General features: G+C 40.0%; 1 protein-coding gene across 4 annotated transcripts in view; it reads right to left on the minus strand.

The window, feature by feature from the left end:
• The window catches only part of Nr3c2 (nuclear receptor subfamily 3 group C member 2), a 348267-nt gene that overhangs the window by 86492 nt on the left and 243473 nt on the right, over nucleotides 1–18302 (minus strand). For all 4 annotated transcript variants that reach the window (XM_029480834.2, XM_029480832.2, XM_029480833.2 and 1 more), the window contains exon 4: nucleotides 3008–3124. In XM_029480834.2, the coding sequence (XP_029336694.1) occupies nucleotides 3008–3124 (117 nt within the window). The remainder of the gene's footprint in view (nucleotides 1–3007; nucleotides 3125–18302) is intronic.

The following is an 18302-nucleotide window of genomic DNA, read 5'->3' on the forward strand; positions in this document are numbered from 1 at the left end:
CAAGAAAACCACTTGTTTTCTGTCTCTAACTGAAACTAAAAGCAAGACTTGGGATAAAATTATGAAGAAAAAGGAGGCAGGAGAGGAAGAAGAGGAGAAGATGGAGAAGGAGGAGGGTGGGAAGAAGGAGGAGGAAGGGGAAGAGGAGGAGGAGGGAAGGGGAGGGGAAAGGGAGGAAGAAGAAGGAGGGGCAGGAGGAGAAGGAGAAGGAGAAGGAGAAGGAGAAGGAGAGGGAGAGGGAGAGGGAGAGGGAGAGGGAGAGGGAGAGGGAGAAGGAGAAGGAGAAGGAGAAGAAGAAGAAGAAGAAGAAGAAGAAGAAGAAGAAGAAGAAGAAGAAGAAGAAGAAGAAGAAGAAGAAGAAGAAGAAGAAGGGGAAGGAGGAGAAGGAGGAGAAGGAGGAGGAGGAGAAGAAGAAGAAGAGGAGGAGGAGAAGGAGGGGGAGGAGGAGGAAGAGGAGGAGTCTTCGAAACAGCAGTCAGTCATTTAGTCAACCTGGGTCTGTGGGGTACTAGTGTGTCACTGGGGATAAAGGAATTAACAATAAACAGAAGAAAAATAATATCATGTGTATAAACAATACATACACACAAAGGATCCTTTGGTGGAACTTAAAAGTAAGTACTAGACATTTCAGCTGTGCCCCTGAGGGGTTGCTGTTCCTGCTGCTAAGCCACGGGGTCTCAGTGCCCCCCCCCCCCCCCCCCGAATGAGAAGCCCTGAGCTGGAGGCTTGGTCTCAGCTACGGTGTACTGGGGATCTGTAAGAGGTGGGTTGGAATCTGGGACTCCAGCTCCTTCCTCTCATGGTTTTACCTCGAGCTACTGCCATGACCTACCGCCTCACCTCTCCTCAAGAATATAATCATAGCCTGAAAACTGTACAACTATGTGCTCCCAAAACCTTTCATCTTTATAAACTCATTGTCTCAGTAATTTGTTACAGTACTGGAAAGCTGTTGAGTGACTTCCTTTGCATTGTAAATTTACTCACTTAGTCCTTGCCGCAACCCAGCGGGTGGTGTGCTGGTCAGCACGCACTGAAGCTAAGGATGCTGGGCACAAGCTAGGGTGACTTCTTGCCTGCAGCTGTGAGACCAGGGGTGGCAGAGCAGAGGCTTCTTTTTGTCCATTCCTCTCATCACCGAGGACATTCTTTCTGAGCTCTTTGTAAGGTGTACCCTGACAGTCTCTTCACCATCCTCCCTGGCCAACATCTTCCTCCTCTTGACTCCCAGAGTTTGTCTGTTTACTCCCAACTAGCCAGCCAGTAGACTCATTCACCAAGGCAAAAGGAGAATGAAGTCTACCCCATTACATTTTTCTAATAGCTGGTTTCTTTTATATATGGAATGAACACACAGTACAGGTTCTGATGTGACATAAATTCAAAGGTGCCCAGGATATGTGGTAGCAATCAGGCCTCCTTCCAGCACAGCCTGTTGTTTTTCTAGAATAAACATACAATCCATAGTATGGAAGTACCCCATTTTGCAACCTTGATTTGTTTTTGCTGAACAACAACTGTGGAGATAAGCCTGTATTAGCACACATAAACCTCACCGGGTTTTCATTAATATTGGAAGAGTGTTCTGCAATTTAATCCATCCAAAATGGATGCATATTTATCATATTATATTTTATTCACCTATCTTTTTCTGTTATGTTTAATTTTGTATATCTTTACGATTATTTTTATTTACTTTTAATTTTAAAAATAAACACGATTATGCAAAATCTTTCATGTAAATAAAAGCATCATATGCCAGTTTATGCTCCACCTAGGATGCAAGAGATTGTCGCTGAGTTTGCCTTGATTTTTCCATTCTCAGCAAAGTTGTAAAAACATCTCATTTTGCTAATTTGTAAAATAATCACATTTTAAGTCTCTCTCGTTTTATTATTTTTTTTTTATCAGATTTAGGACCTTTTCATGACTACCATGACCGAGCAGCCCCTGCTTCACTGGTGAGCATGCCTGCCATGTCCCTCCTCTTCACGTGAGCAGGTTCTTTATCTGCAAGGAGTGCCGACCCTCGCCTGTCAGTGTCTTGGTCTCTGCTATTAGCGCTGTGTCTGATGTGTAAGGTGTGCTGATCTTCTCAGACTTTTCATGGTGAACCCTCTGGTTTTATCCTATACTTGGAAAATCTCTATCTAGAGAATTTATTCTAATGTCTGTAGTAGTTTAGATTCAATATTTTTGTTTTAGGTGGTTATGTACTTGACAAAACGCTTCTTTAAGTCAATAAAAACTTAAAAAAACCAAATCAGTCCTTGCACAGCTGATGTGAAATGCCAGCCTCGTCGCACGGTGTGTGATATCTGCTCCTGCACTTCTTGTGGTCCCATCTGAGGAGCCCTCGGACCACGCGGTGCGCTGCAGGCCTCTTGCCTGATGGTATCTGTGTGATATATTTTACTGTCTAGTAGGGCTGGTTCCCTACATTATTTGTCCTTTTCAAAGTCTTCTTGCTGTTTTTTTTCCCCCTGGGGTTGGGGGGGGGGACTTAAAAACACCAGTAGAGGCTTGTCTTACAGCTGTGCACCTGATAGTCACCGGGAGTGGCCCTGGACCTCCTGGGAGCCTGGCTTGCCATCTGTGAGCAGTGTACTCTTCCCGTTGGCTCTTCTTTGGTAAACACCTCTCATTTCTTACTGTATTTTTCCCTCGTATGTTACTCTTGGAATTCAGAATATATTCCTTTATGCCATATGCTATCATCTAAGGACAGAGATAGTAATCACCAGCTATAATTTTATGTACAAAGTAATCAGTTTTTTGTTTAGGTTTTGGCTTAAGATCCAATTTTTGAATCATTGCAAACTACAGCCATCCCCTTTTAATTCTAGCTAGGAAATAGTCCCCTGAGAAAACAAGTCACCATGAAAACGAAGCCTTGCTTTTATGGATCTTTAGGAATTTGCTCCCCGTTAGCCCTACCTCCCCTTTGGTGGTACATGGCTCCACCGGTGTTGTAATGTATATCAGCTAAGCACACAGCACTTACCTCCTAAGTTCATGCCAGCTTGGAGGCATTTCTGGAGCCTGCAGGCAGGACAGTTCTTTCTCCGAATCTTATCAATAATGCAGTCATTTCTTCCAGCACACAGATAGTTGTGTTGTCCTGATTTAATAATAATAAAAAAATTGTTAGAACAATAACTACCAGACTAGAATAAAATACTGGCAATTATAATCAGAACAGGATCTTTTCCCCGTCTCTTACTTTGATATTTCTTCTCCTGCATAGTAGAGGCACACAGGGTTCATGCACAACATTGGCAACTTAAGACCAGTTAGACTCTAGCTTAGTTATGACGAATGACACTGTATTATGTCAAACATATTCCTTCAAAGGGAGAGGAGCCACATCCTCCCGCCATTTGATTTTGTGGTGTGGTGTGCATTTCTTCAAACATCATGACTGCACTGATCCAAACCAAGGCCAGACTGCAGCCTTAGGTTGCAAAGCCAGCTCACCAATGACACATAATTTTACCACAAGGACTTTCAAGTTCACAGTAGGCAATGTTGGTCTTTCATTCTCCAGCCAACCTTGAACTAAGCACAAATCAAAACTGGACACAGCAAGTCTTATAGAGTGACACCTACTGGCAGAGCGTAGAATTGCAGCCTAGCTCTACTCATTGGTTAAAATTTTTTTTTTTCCTTCTGAATATCCAGGAGCTACCAGATACTTCTTGAAGCAATAATGGGAGTAGTATAAGGAGCCAGGCTGACAAAATTCTCTACTTGTGCTAACTTTCATTCAACCAGGGGAAGAAGAGACAACTGATGAGGCTGTCAGATATAATGGATGGCACTGAGACAGTTGTGCTGGGGAAAAAAAAAAAACGGAAAGAACAGGTTTCTCCCGTGGATGGACCATACCAGGAAGCCCTCACAGCAAAGGTGATTTTTAAATAAAAATGTAAAGATTCCTCAGTGTACCTATGGGGCCACCCTGGCAGAGGAAAAGGTAAACATTGTACAAAATGGGCGTCAGTACCGGGCGGGTTTCAGGAGGAACATGGGCACAGAGGCGGGGTGGAAGGGAAAGCAAAATGAAAGTGGGGTCCAGGGCTAACACAAGCCTGTTTGGGGGGCCTTAGAGGCCACAGGTAGGCTTTGGACGATATTTTGGGTGACATGAGAAGGTCCTGGACTTGAGACCTTGAAGCAGGACCACTCTAGTTGTTGGATAGAAAACTGACCTCAGTGGATTAAGGACAAAGGACAGGGACCTGTGCTGCTAGGGTGCATACAGTACTGCATTCAAGGGAAGGATGAACAGGGCTTGGGTCAGTGTGATGAGGTCAGATCCTAGAGGAACTCTGGAGATAGATCTGCTAAGTGTTTTGGTGAGTTGAAGATCCTGGGCTAACCAATAGAACAATCAACCACTTTTTAAAAAATTTTTTTTATTATTATTTTTTTTTAATTTTTAATATTTTTATTACATATTTTCCTCAATTACATTTCCAATGCTATCCCAAAAGTCCCCCATAGCGCCCCCCACTTCCCTACCCACCCATTCCCATTCTTTTGGCCCTGGCATTCCCCTATATTGGGGCATATAAAGTTTGCAAGTCCAATGGGCCTCTCTTTCCATTGATGGCCGACTAGGCCATCTTTCGATACATATGCAGCTAGAGACAAGAGCTCCGGGGTTCTGGTTAGTACATCATGTTGTTCCAACAATAGGGTTGCAGATCCCTTTAGCTCCTTGGGTACTTTCTCTAGCTTCTCCATTGGGAGCCCTGTGATACATCCAATAGCTGACTGTGAACATCCACTCCTGTGTTTGCTAGGCCCGGGCATCGTCTCACAAGAGACAGCTATATTTGGGTCCTTTCAGCAAAATCTTGCTAGTGTATGCAATGGTGTCAGCGTTAAGAAGCTGATTATGGGATGGATCCCTGGATACTGCAGTCTCTAAATGGTCCATCCTTTCATCACAGCTACGAACTTTGTCTCTGTAACTCCTTCCCTGGGTGTTTTGTTCCCAATTCTAAGAAGGTGCACAGTGTCCACACTTTGGTCTTCATTCTTCTTGAGTTTCATGCTTTTAGCAAATTGTATCTTATATCTTGGGTATCCTAAGTTTTGGGCTAATATCCACTTATCAGTGAATACATATTGTGTGAGTTCTTTTGTGATTGTGTTACTTCACTCAAGATGATGCCCTCCAGGTCCATCCATTTGGCTAGGAATTTCATAAATTCATTCTTTTTAATAGCTGAGTAGTACTCCATTGTGTAAATGTACCATAATTTCTGTATCCATTCCTCTGTTGAGGGACATCTGGGTTCTTTCCAGCTTCTGGCTATTATAAATAGGGCTGCTATGAACATAGTGGAGCATGTGTCCTTTTTACCGGTTGGGACATCTTCTGGATATATGCCCAGGAGAGGTATTGCTGGATCCTCCGGTAGTACTATGTCCAGTTTTCTGAGGAACCGCCAGACTGATTTCCAGAGTGGTTGTATAAGCTTGCAATCCCACCAACAATGGAGGAGTGTTCCTCTTTCTCCACATCCTCGCCAGCATCTGCTGTCACCTGAATTTTTGATCTTAGCCATTCTGACTGGTGTGAGGTGGAATCTCAGGGTTGTTTTGATTTGCATTTCCCTGATGATTAAGGATGTTGAACATTTTTTCAGGTGCTTCTCTGCCATTCGGTATTCCTCAGGTGAGAATTCTTTGTTCAGTTCTGAGCCCCATTTTTTAATGGGGTTATTTGACTTTCTGGAGTCCACCTTCTTGAGTTCTTTATATATATTGGATATTAGTCCCTTATCTGATTTAGGATAGGTGAAGATCCTTTCCCAATCTGTTGGTGGTTTTTTTGTCTTATTGATGGTGTCTTTAGCCTTGCAGAAGCTTTGTAGTTTCATGAGGTCCCACTTGTCAATTCTCGATCTTACAGCACAAGCCATTACTGTTCTATTCAGGAATTTTTCCCCTGTGCCCATATCTTCAAGGCTTTTCCCCACTTTCTCCTCTATAAGTTTCAGTGTCTCTGGTTTTATGTGAAGTTCCTTGATCCACTTAGACTTGACCTTAGTACAAGGAGATAGGAATGGATCGATTCGCATTCTTCTACATGTTAACAACCAGTTGTGCCAGCACCATTTGTTGAAAATGCTGTCTTTCTTCCACTGGATGTTTTTAGCTCCCTTGTCGAAGATCAAGTGACCATAGGTGTGTGGGTTCATTTCTGGGTCTTCAATTCTATTCCATTGGTCTATTTGTCTGTCACTATACCAGTACCATGCAGTTTTTATCACAATTGCTCTGTAGTAGAGCTTTAGGTCCGGCATGGTGATTCCACCAGAGGTTCTTTTATCCTTGAGAAGAGTTTTTGCTATCCTAGGTTTTTTGTTATTCCAGATGAATTTGCAGATTGCACTTTCTAATTCGTTGAAGAATTGATTTGGAATTTTGATGGGGATTGCATTGAATCTGTAGATTGCTTTTGGCAAGATAGCCATTTTTACAATGTTGATCCTGCCAATCCATGAGCATGGGAGATCTTTCCATCTTCTGAGATCTTCTATAATTTCTTTCTTCAGAGACTTGAAGTTTTTATTATACAGATCTTTCACTTCCTTAGTTAGAGTCACGCCAAGATATTTTATATTATTTGTGACTATTGAGAAGGGTGTTGTTTCCCTAATTTCTTTCTCAGCCTGTTTATTCTTTGTGTAGAGAAAGGCCATTGATTTGTTTGAGTTAATTTTATATCCAGCTACTTCACCGAAGCTGTTTATCAGGCTTAGGAGTTCTCTGGTGGAATTTTTAGGGTCACTTATATATACTATCATATCATCTGCAAAAAGTGATATTTTGACTTCATCTTTTCCAATTTGTATCCCTTTGATCTCCTTTTGTTGTCGAATTGCTCTGGCTAGGACTTCAAGTACAATGTTGAATAGGTATGGAGAAAGTGGACAGCCTTGTCTAGTCCCTGATTTTAGAGGGATTGCTTCAAGCTTCTCACCATTTACTTTGATGTTGGCTACTGGTTTGCTGTAGATTGCTTTTATCATGTTTAGGTATGGGCCTTGAATTCCTGATCTTTCCAAGACTTTTATCATGAATGGGTGTTGGATCTTGTCAAATGCTTTTTCCGCATCTAACGAGATGACCATGTGGTTTTTGTCTTTGAGTTTGTTTATATACTGGATTACGTTGATGGATTTCCGTATATTGAACCATCCCTGCATCCCTGGGATGAAACCTACTTGGTCAGGATGGATGATTGTTTTGATGTGTTCTTGGATTCGGTTAGCAAGAACTTTATTGAGGATTTTTGCATCAATATTCATAAGGGATATTGGTCTGAAGTTTTCTATCTTTGTTGGGTCTTTTTGTGGTTTAGGTATCAGAGTAATTGTGGCTTCATAGAATGAGTTGGGTAGAGTACCTTCTGTTTCTATTTTGTGGAATAGTTTGTGAAGAACTGGGATTAGATCTTCTTTGAAGGTCTGATAGAACTCTGCACTAAACCCATCTGGTCCTGGGCTTTTTTTAGTTGGGAGACTATTAATGACTGCTTCTATTTCTTTGGGGGATATAGGGCTGTTTAGATCATTAACCTGATCTTGATTCAACTTTGGTACCTGGTATCTGTCTAGGAACTTCTCCATTTCATCCAGGTTCTCCAGTTTTGTTGAGTATAGCCTTTGGTAGAAGGATCTGATGGTGTTTTGGATGTCTTCAGGATCTGTTGTTATGTCTCCTTTTTCATTTCTGATTTTGTTAATTAGGATGCTTTCCCTGTGCCCTCTAGTGAGTCTGGCTAAGGGTTTATCTATCTTGTTGATTTTCTCAAAGAACCAGCTCCTTGATTGGTTGATTCTTTGAATAGTTTTTCTTGTTTCCACTTGGTTGATTTCGCCCCTGAGTTTGATTATTTCCTGCCGTCTACTCCTCTTGGGTGAATTTGCTTCCTTTTGTTCTAGTGCTTTTAGGTATGTTGTCAAGCTGCTAATGTGTGCTCTCTCTAGTTTCCTTTTGGAGGCACTCAGAGCTATGAGTTTTCCTCTTAGAAATGCTTTCATTGCGTCCCATAAGTTTGGGTATGTTGTGGCTTCATTTTCATTGAACTCTAAAAAGTCCTTAATTTCTTTCTTTATTCCTTCCTTGACCAAGGTATCATTGAGAAGAGTGTTGTTCAGTTTCCACGTGAAGGTTGGCTTTCTATTATTTATTTTGTTATTGAAGATCAGCCTTAGTCCATGGTGATCTGATAGGATGCATGGGACAATTTCAATATTTTTGTATCTGTTGAGGCCTGTTTTGTGACCAATTATGTGGTCAATTTTGGAGAAGGTACCATGAGGTGCTGAGAAGAAGGTATATCCTTTTGTTTTAGGATAGAATGTTCTGTAGATATCTGCCAGATCCATTTGATTCATAATTTCTGTTAGTTTCTCTGTGTCCCTGTTTAGTTTCTGTTTCCATGATCTGTCCATTGTTGAAAGTGGTGTGTTGAAGTCTCCCACTGTTATTGTATGAGGTGCAATGTGTGCTTTGAGATTTACTAAAGTTTCTTTAATGAATGTGACTGCCTTTGTATTTGGAGCATAGATATTCAGGATTGATAGTTCCTCTTGGAGGATTTTACCTTTGATGAGTATGAAGTGTCCCTCCCTGTCTTTTTTAATGACTTTGGGTTGGAAGTCAATCTTATCAGATATTAGAATGGCTACTCCAGCTTGTTTCTTCATACCATTTGCTTGGAAAATTGTTTTCCAGCCTTTCATTCTGAGGTAGTGTCTATCTTTTTCTCTGAGATGAGTTTCCTGTAAGCAGCAAAATGTTGGGCCTTGTTTGTGTAGCCAGTTTGTTAGTCTATGTCTTTTTATCGGGGAGTTGAGTCCATTGATATTAAGAGATATTAAGGAAAAGTAATTGTTGTTTCCTGTTATTTTTGTTGTTAAAGTTGGCATTCTGTTCTTGTGGCTGTCTTCTTTTAGGTTTGTTGAGGGATTACCTTCTTGTTGTTTCTAGGGCGTGGTTCCTGTCCTTGTATTGGTTTTTTTCTGTTATTATCCTTTGAAGGGCTGGATTCGTGGAGAGATAATGTGTGAATTTGGTTTTGTCGTGGAATACTTTGGTTTCTCCATCTATGTTAATTGAGAGTTTGGCTGGGTATAGTAGCCTGGGCTGGAATTTGTGTTCTTTTAGTGTCTGTATAACATCCGTCCAGGATCTTCTGGCTTTCATAGTCTCTGGTGAAAAATCTGGTGTAATTCTGATAGGCTTGCCTTTATATGTTACTTGGCCTTTTTCTCTTACTGCTTTTAGTATTCTATCTTTATTTAGAGCATTTGTTGTTCTGATTATTATGTGTCGGGAGGTATTTCTTTTCTGGTCCAGTCTATTTGGAGTTCTGTAGGCTTCTTGTATGTTCATGGGCATCTCTTTCTTTAGATTTGGGAAGTTTTCTTCTATAATTTTGTTGAAGATGTTTGCTGGTCCTTTGAGTTGAAAATCTTCATTCTCATCCACTCCTATTATCCGTAGGTTTGGTCTTCTCATTGTGTCCTGTATTTCTTGGATGTTTTGAGTTAGGATCTTTTTGCATTTTACATTTTCCTTGATTGTTGTGCCGATGTTCTCTATGGAATCTTCTGCACCTGAGATTCTCTCTTCCATCTCTTGTATTCTGTTGCTGATGCTGATATCTATGGTTCCAGATTTCTTTCCTAGGGTTTCTATCTCCAGTGTTGCCTCATTTTGGGTTTTCTTTATTGTGTCTACTTCCCTTTTTAGGTCTAGTATGGTTTTGTTCATTTCCATCATCTGTTTGGATGTGTTTTCCTGTTTTTCATTAAGGACTTCTACCTGTTTGATTATGTTATCCTGTTTTTCTTTAAGGATTTGTAACTCTTTAGCAGTGTTCTCCTGCAATTCTTTAACGGATTTTTGTGCTTCCTCTTTACTGTCTTCTACCTGTTTACCAGTGTTCCTTTGTATTTCTTTAAGTGTGTTATTAAAGTCCTTCTTGAAGTCCTCTACCATCATCATGAGATATGCTTTTAGATCCGTGTCTAGCTTTTCCGGTGTGTTGGGGTGCCCTGGACTGGGCGAAGTGGGAGTGCTGGGTTCTGATGATGGTGAGTGGTCTTGGTTTCTGTTAGTAAGATTATTACGTTTACCTTTCGCCATCTGGTAATCTCTGGGGTTAGTTGTTGTCGTTGTCACTGTTTAAAGATTGGAGCAGAAGCTGTGTTCCACTCACCAGCAGTCTCAAAATCCTGTGGCGGGGTCGTGGGTAGCTGGCGGTACCCCGGTGCTGGTCCAGCCGGAAGAGGCCTGTGGTCCTACTCAGGCCAGTTTTCTGCTTCCCTAACTAATGCAGTCTCTGGTCCCGCGCGCAATTGGATTGGAGCAGAAGCTGTGTTCCACTCTCCAGAAGTCTTAAGATCCTGTGGCGGGTGTTGTGGGTAGCTGGCGAGTGTCAGCCGACCCTGCGCCCTAGCTACCCCGGTGCTTTTCTGACCGGAAGAGGCTTGTGGCCCTACGTAGGCCGGATTTCTGCCTCCCCAACCAAAGCAGTCTCAGTTCCCGCGTGATTGGACTGGAGCAGAAGCTGTGTTCCACACACCAGCAGTCTCAAAATCCTGTGTCGGGGGTCGTGGGTAGCTGGCGGGTGTCAGCCGACCCTGCGCTCTAGCTACCTAGGTGCTTTTCTCCAATCAACCACTTTTAATCACAATTGAAGTCGGACGACTTCAAAAAAGAATGTTGGCAGTTAGTCATCCAGGCATGGTGTGAGGAATGGGTTATCAGCTCAGGCTGCTATTGTAAGTCATGAGATAGGGTGAGGTCATATGGTAGGTGAGCACAGACTGCAGAGAGGGGGTCTGAGGGCGACTCCTAAAGACAATTGGATAGCAGACAGTCTCACTTAACCCCGTAACAGTGAACTGGTTAGGTTAGAGTCCTCCCCTCAGCACACCACTATCATGTCCCCTTGGTTGATAATTTCTAATTATAATATATATATATATATATATATATATATATATATATGTGTGTGTGTGTGTGTGTGTGGTGTGTGTGTGTGTGTGTGTGTATATACATATAAAATAAATATAATTTCTAAGTATAATAACTATCCAGCAAAATAACCCATATCCCTTAATATAATACATCACATAAAACAATTTAACTTGGAGTGCCATCTCTATAACAATTTGGTAAATCTTAATAACAATAATAAAATAATAGTAATGGAATAGGAAAATCCTACAAAACAAGAAATTAAATCCTACCATCATTATAACCTAAGAGTTATTTTATTTTTAGGCTGGAGGATTTTAATGAACATACTTAGTATACAAAGTCTAGACGGTAGGCAGTAACAAGCAATTCATATAATAAAGAAGTTTCTTCTTTTAAAATAAAAGCCCAGATCTCTACTATTGTAGAAGTCTATAGAAGCCTTAGGACAAGCGTACCATGCAGGCCAGGCAGTTGCTTCAGCTGTTGTTTTCCAAAGGAAACACAAGCTGGAGCTGGTAATGTGGCAAAGCACAGAATCACAATTCAGAAAGCCTGGTGGTATTGGCCTTCCTCAAGGCCAGAGGGCTTTCTAAAGAGCAGTTGGCAATATAATCTGCTGGTCGTCTAATGGCATGTGGAAAGTGCTCTTTGGAAATAATAAACAATGGAGCGTTTTTGAGTAAAGCACTCTCATTTTACTGGGAAGAACTTCCATTGGTAACTGGCATTATGTGCCTTTTACATCGGATGAGACTGAATGCCCAGCTGCAGGTTTCATCTGTAACTCACAATGAATTAAGTCAACTATAAACTTTAAAGAAATAACAAAATGTAATCTTAATTTATTTCAATTTACCAAGGATTTATGGGGGCCACCTATTGTGCAAAGGCAACAAGACTTGCATAAGGCACTGGTCTCAAGGGCTGTCAATTCCTTTTCATTTCTATAGATGATAATAAGTGTAAGAAAGCCCCACTGGCATATAAGAGTGAGCAAGGAATGTCTCTATCTCTCACAGACAAGGAAGATTTCTCTGTTGTTTTTAGAATGAGTGGTTTTCAAAGGCCAGGATGAATATATGATCAGCATGCTTTAAAGATACAAGATCCTATAACAGCTGCAGGATGCTCTCCTTCCAGGCGTCTCTGTCTGCCACAGACCGGACAGAATTGCAGGAGACCACTGTAGACATCTTCTAATAGATTCCAGACAATTCTCTTCCATACTTTGTAGTTGTACAAACATTAAAGATTTATAAAATCTAATTACAATTTTTAAAAAAATGTATGTGAGTTTTGCCTGCATGTCTTTCTGTGCACCACCTGCATACATGGTGCCTGGGGAGGCCAGAAGAGGGTACTGGAGCCTCCATTACTGAAATTACTATTGTTTGTGAACCATCATGTGGGTGTTAGGAATCGAACCTTGGTCCTTTGGAGAGTCAGTCAGGACTCTTAACCACTGAGCTGTCTCTCTAGCTCACACTTTAGAAATCTGGGTTGCACTTAACACAAATGTGTGATTTGTGTTTCATCCTTTAGTTCCTGTTACATTGACAAGAAGTAGGGAGGGAGGGAGGGAGGGAGGGAGGGAGAGAGAGAAAGAGAGAGAGAGAGAGAGAGAGAGAGAGAGAGAGAGAGAGAGAGAGAGAGAGAGAGAGAGAGGAGAGCTGGATTTCTGAAAATACTGTGCTCTCCTTGTGTTAAGATAGCAAGGCCAGAAGAAGTCACCTCTTAGGTTATGTGGGATAAATAATTTTATACATAAATATTAACATAAGTAGACAAACAGAATCCTGACCAAGGAGCAGTGGCCAGGAATGACAACTAAGGGACTACTCAGCAGTCATTCAGCAGGTCCTGGGGTGCCTCTGCAGATTTCTGCTTATAGAATGTCATGCTTCAGGAAGATTAATCTTAAGGTTATGTGACAGGTTAGGAGAGTGCAAGTGGGGCCATTGTTACAGGTTCCCATCAAAGTTCAGAGATGCCTATATGGAAACTAGTAGCTGTATACTAGGCAGCAGATAGGGACATAGGAATAATTTTGGGTTAAAATGAAAGCCAAATAACTAAGAAAAAAATAAACATGATTTCTCTCTGAGTTACGTATCAACTGTGAGGGTAGTTCTACATTTAAGCAATGACATGCCAGCTTTTAGCAGATAAGCCTCCTGCAGATACTTTTGAACTTTCTAAGAATGAGGTGGGGTGGAGAATTTAAAGGTGCCTAGGAGTGACCAAATGCAGGGAAGACACTGGAGGGAAATTGACTACTAAAAAGAGAACCCTCTAAGCAAGGCTTTGTGGTTGACCAGCCTCACCCCACCCAGCGTTGTGACTCATGTAGTATAAGATGTCTAGAAACAAACAAAGCAAAAAAAAAAAAAAAAACCAACAACAAAACCAAACCAGGCTTTGGGACTGTTGTAAAAGATGGAGATGGAAGGAGAAAGAACTGGAAAGGTAAGTAGGAGGCTCCAGAAGTGTACATAAGACATGAAAGCACACAGGGGAGTGTGGTGAAAGGCTGGATGGACTGAGGGACAGGTGTCTCAGAGGCTGCTCACCTGAGGAGAACAGAGCTTGAATTCCACAAAGTTAAGGAGATTCAAAGACTTCTGACTTTAGTTTGAAATCTCAAAGGTTCAGGCCTTACAAGGGAATACCATACCTCACAATTAGGGCAAAATAGATGCCCCCCACCAAAAGGCTCTCAAAGTTCAATGTGATCTGCCATTGATTTAGTTCACTAGTAGATTAGAATCCATGATCTCTTAGAGAAATGTAGCAAAACCCAGAATCTTCAGAATAACCAGATTGCAATAACATTGGAAACAAACAAATAGAAAAAATGAGCCAAAGTCGATAGAAAAAAAATAAGTCAGTAGAAAGTGCTTTATAAATAACCTAAGGGATGGGATTAGAAGCACCTGGAAGATACTGTATATTAAAAAAAAAGACTGTACAAAGTAAAGAAATGAGAGGTAACAACATTAATAATATCTAAACTAAGAAATCGGCTGTGAAAAAATGTAATATCAAATGTCCAGCCAAGCCTTAATATTTTATTAAATAAAGCAATCCAGATTCTGCTTTTGTCTTAAATAAATGGTAAAATTCTACGTATATCAAAGAATTGTTATAAAATAAAATTAAAATTAAACTCTATATGGTTTATCATGAGTTTAAAAAAGGGAACAAGAGCTAAGTGATGTAGAACCAGTAAGCAATGAAGACAGATAAAGGAGCAAAACCAGATGGAAATTTAGAAACTGAAATGTGTAGCATTTAAGAGTTATTGTTTAGAATTATCAAGATACTGGATGTTCAGCAAGAACGCATCAATGAAAGAAGTAAATATAACCAAAGTTGTTCAAACTGAAACACAAGACAAAAATAATTTTAAAATAAATGAGGAAACTTTGGTAATATGTGAGATAGCACAAACTACTTAGCATGTGTAACTACAGTTCCAGAACAAGAGAAAGGATAGAGCAGAGAAATATATGTGAAGGTGTTCAAATTTAGTTTTCTAATGTCAAAAGATAGAGACAAAGTAGGACACAGCCAAATGCCAGAAACATAAATATAAAGATAAAATTCGTAAAAACATCTGGATGTGGTGGGGAGACTGCATCACACAAAACAAGCAAGGCTGAGCAACAACAGCTTTTGATCAAAGCAACTGGGCTGGAGCTCCTGGTAACTGAGGGCTGCTGGGAGAGAGGGCTTGTTTTCCTTAGTTGTGGCCTCTGGGAAGTTGAACACACTGCACTGATGGCCACATGCCCAAGGGTAGAGAGCCGGCATGAGCCAGGTTAGCAGCCAATGAGAGCATAAAGGTGAGCTGTTTAATTTGGGTGGAGGGTAGACCTGGAAGGAGGAGGAGGGTCAATATAATCAAACTACAATGTATGAAACGCTCAAAATTAATACAATTATGGATTAAAAACAATTGAGGCTAGAAAGACACTGTGGTGTATCTTTAAAGACTATCGCTCTTGAATTTTAAAATTAGTTCTCCAAATCAAGGAGAAATGAATATTTCCCCCTTTGGATAAGCAAGAGCTAAGGCAATTTGTCACTGGCAGAATTGCACTGTAAAAAAATAAAAAACAAAGCTCTTCATGTTTAAGAAAATTAATGCTTATTGCAAATTTGGGCACACAGGAAAAGTAAGAATTGAAAATATTAAGTACATGGGAAAATTGTTAGAAAATAAAACACATTATGAGACCTTCAAAATACACATATACAAAACACCTGTCAATATGGCATGAAGAATGGGAAGGGATATTAAAACTTCCACTGCTGTAAGTTTTGAATGTTATATTTGAAATGGTATAGATGAATTCTCTGTAATTTATGGTAATAAAAAATATGTCTTTTATATAATCTTTAGCAATGGTTCTTAAACTATGATGTCTATTTTATAAACATCACCTAAGAAGTCATTAGAAATGTATATTCACTGTTCCTTTTTCAAATCTCTGAGTTGGAGAGTTGAAATCTGTGTTTCATGTAACCAAAAGTCTGATGCACATTGAGAAGCAAATCTATATAATATACGGTACAACACTATAATAACAAATCTAGTTTAAGAGACATTAGAGGTATAAAAGAGAATACTAAAACAATTAATTCAAAGAAGGACAAAGGAAAAATAGGTGAACAATTAACAATTTATATGAGAAGCAAAAAAAAGTCAAAGATATAAAGCAAGAATAAATTACATTAAATGTAAATGGTCTAAAGTCAACGATGGTAGACTAGTTTTAAAAGCAAGTTGCAGTATGTGCTAAGGTGTATTTTAAACATAAAAACATGGAGAGATTACAAATTAAATGTGGAAAAATAAAATACAATACAAAGAGTAAGCATAAGAAAGCTGATGTGTTGGGCTGGAGAGATGGCTCAGCGGTTAAAAGCACTGGCTGCTCTCCCAGAGGTCCTGAGTTCAATTCCCAGCAACTACATGGTGGCTCACAACCATCTTTAATGGGATCTGACGCCCTCTTCTGGTGTGTCTGAAGACAGCGACAGTGTGATCATAAATTAAAAAAAAAAAAAAAAAAAAGGCCGGGAGTGGTAGCTCATGCCTTTAATCCCAGCACTTGGGAGGCAGAGGCAGGTGGATTTCTGAGTTTGAGGCCAGCCTGGTCTACAAAGTGAGCTCCAGGACAGCCAGGGCTACACAGAGAAACACTGTCTCGAAAAACCAAAAACCAAAAACCATCAACAACAACAACAACAAAAAAAGAAAGCTGATGTGACTACATTAATATCAGAGAAGGAGAACTTTAAAACTTTAAAGAGTACTGCTAGAGATACAGAATATGATTTTATACTGATCAAACCGGAATTATAATAACCCCAAATACATAGAAGATATATATATATACATATATATATATATATATATATATATATATACACACACATACATACACACATATGTTTTCAAATAAAAACTGAAAGCAAAAAGATATACACATAATTGAAAATATAGAAAAGTTTCAGTAACCAGGAAAGCAGCTACTATACTATGTAGATAGCTGGAACATAGGATTTGAACACTATTATTACACACTTTCACCTATCCCCATTTTGGTCACCCAACTGCACAGTATTTTGTTTCAAGCACATGTAGGAAAATCTGAGGTAGAATTGTGAAAAGGCTGAAGTTATGCAGATAATATAAAGCCATTTATAAATGAAACACATGCAAAAACTAAGAGACCTATGCCATTGAAAAGAAGGCAACACATTTATGAGTAATGTATGTGTCAAAGAAGAAATATACTGTAGACAGCTGACTATTCTAAATTCAGTAATAATGGACACATAACATAAACTTGTGGAACCCAACTGAAGCAGCACTTAGTGACAGCATTTTCAGTTTTATATGCTTATATTAGAAAAGTATAAAATTAAAGATCTAAGAGTCTACCTTTAGAAACTATAAGAGAAGAGAAACTAAACCTCAAGTAAATAATTCATGAAATAATCAAGGACAAGAAAGAGACAAGCAAGCTCATGTAGAGGAACATGTCAGGCCACTGCAAGGGACACCACAGAGCACCTTAGAAAATTCAGCCCAGCCACTGTTCAGGTCCAGTGCAGTGATCCTATTCCACCACAAGGGGGCCAGAGAGTGGTGGTAAAAGCAGGAAACACATGGGGTGGGTGGTGGGTGAGTGGAGTGGGGGTCCTTAGTGGTGCATAAAGGAAGGGAAAAATACTATTACTGATTTTTTTCTTGCCAAATTGATTTTAATGACACCAAGAGGTATTTATTCACACAGTAAATTTTTTTTTTAAAATTATTATTAAGAGTAACCAGTATGTAAAATTCTCTTGTTCTTTGAGGGAGATCTAAAGATCAGTGGGTTATTTCAATAAATAATGTAACGCATGATTCCCAACTAAGTTTAAAATCCTACCACCATTCCATTGGTATCAACACACTAATAAACCTGCATGGTCAAGAATACCTACGATTACAAGACAGATAATTTACAAGTTTATAGGAGAATGTAGATGCCCTGTAGTTTTCTAGTAGATACTAATCAACAACATTTCAAAACATACACGTTTTTAAAAATCCACAAAACAGAGGGAAAAAAAATCATCTCATATATGTATGATTTGACTACTCCAAAATGTTCTCTTATATACTTTTGTACAAAACATATAGCAGAGCACTCTGGAAAAATGGCCCATGTGCTAAATGAAGAACCTAGAGGCATATAAGCAACACACTGCTTGGGAATCAGATGATGCATACATGTTGGAAGAATTAATCAGTGTACAAGTAGTGCATTATTAAGTTAATATGTGCACACAGCATATGCAACTTTTTGTGGATTTAGTCTAATGCTACTTAGGTTGATTGGGTCCCCCAAATTGCAGGAGCATCCTCATGTCCACACATAAGATGCTGAGGGTCCCTGTCCCTGGTTGGTTTTGATTGGTCTTATTGCCAGTGGCCAATGGCTGGGCAGTGAGACAGAAGTGGAACTTTTAGGATTCCTGAGCAAGGGACAGAGGGAGGAGGAGGAGGAGGAAGAGAGCTGCCATGCCAGGAGAGGAGTAGCTACCATGCCTGAGAAGTGCAGGACAGCCATCCAGCCAACATGTAAGAGCCAGGGAAGAGTGGCCTCAGCCCTCCCATCTAGACTGGGTCTAGGGCAGCAAAGATGGAATATAGATTTTAGTAAGTAATAACTCGGGAATATTGGTGGGGAGGTGTTAGCCAATGGAGCTTGAGAAGTGGCTCA

Source organism: Mus caroli, unplaced genomic scaffold (assembly GCF_978045245.1).
Source record: "Mus caroli unplaced genomic scaffold, Mus_caroli_1 scaffold_10, whole genome shotgun sequence".
Classification (NCBI taxonomy): Eukaryota; Metazoa; Chordata; class Mammalia; order Rodentia; family Muridae; genus Mus; species Mus caroli.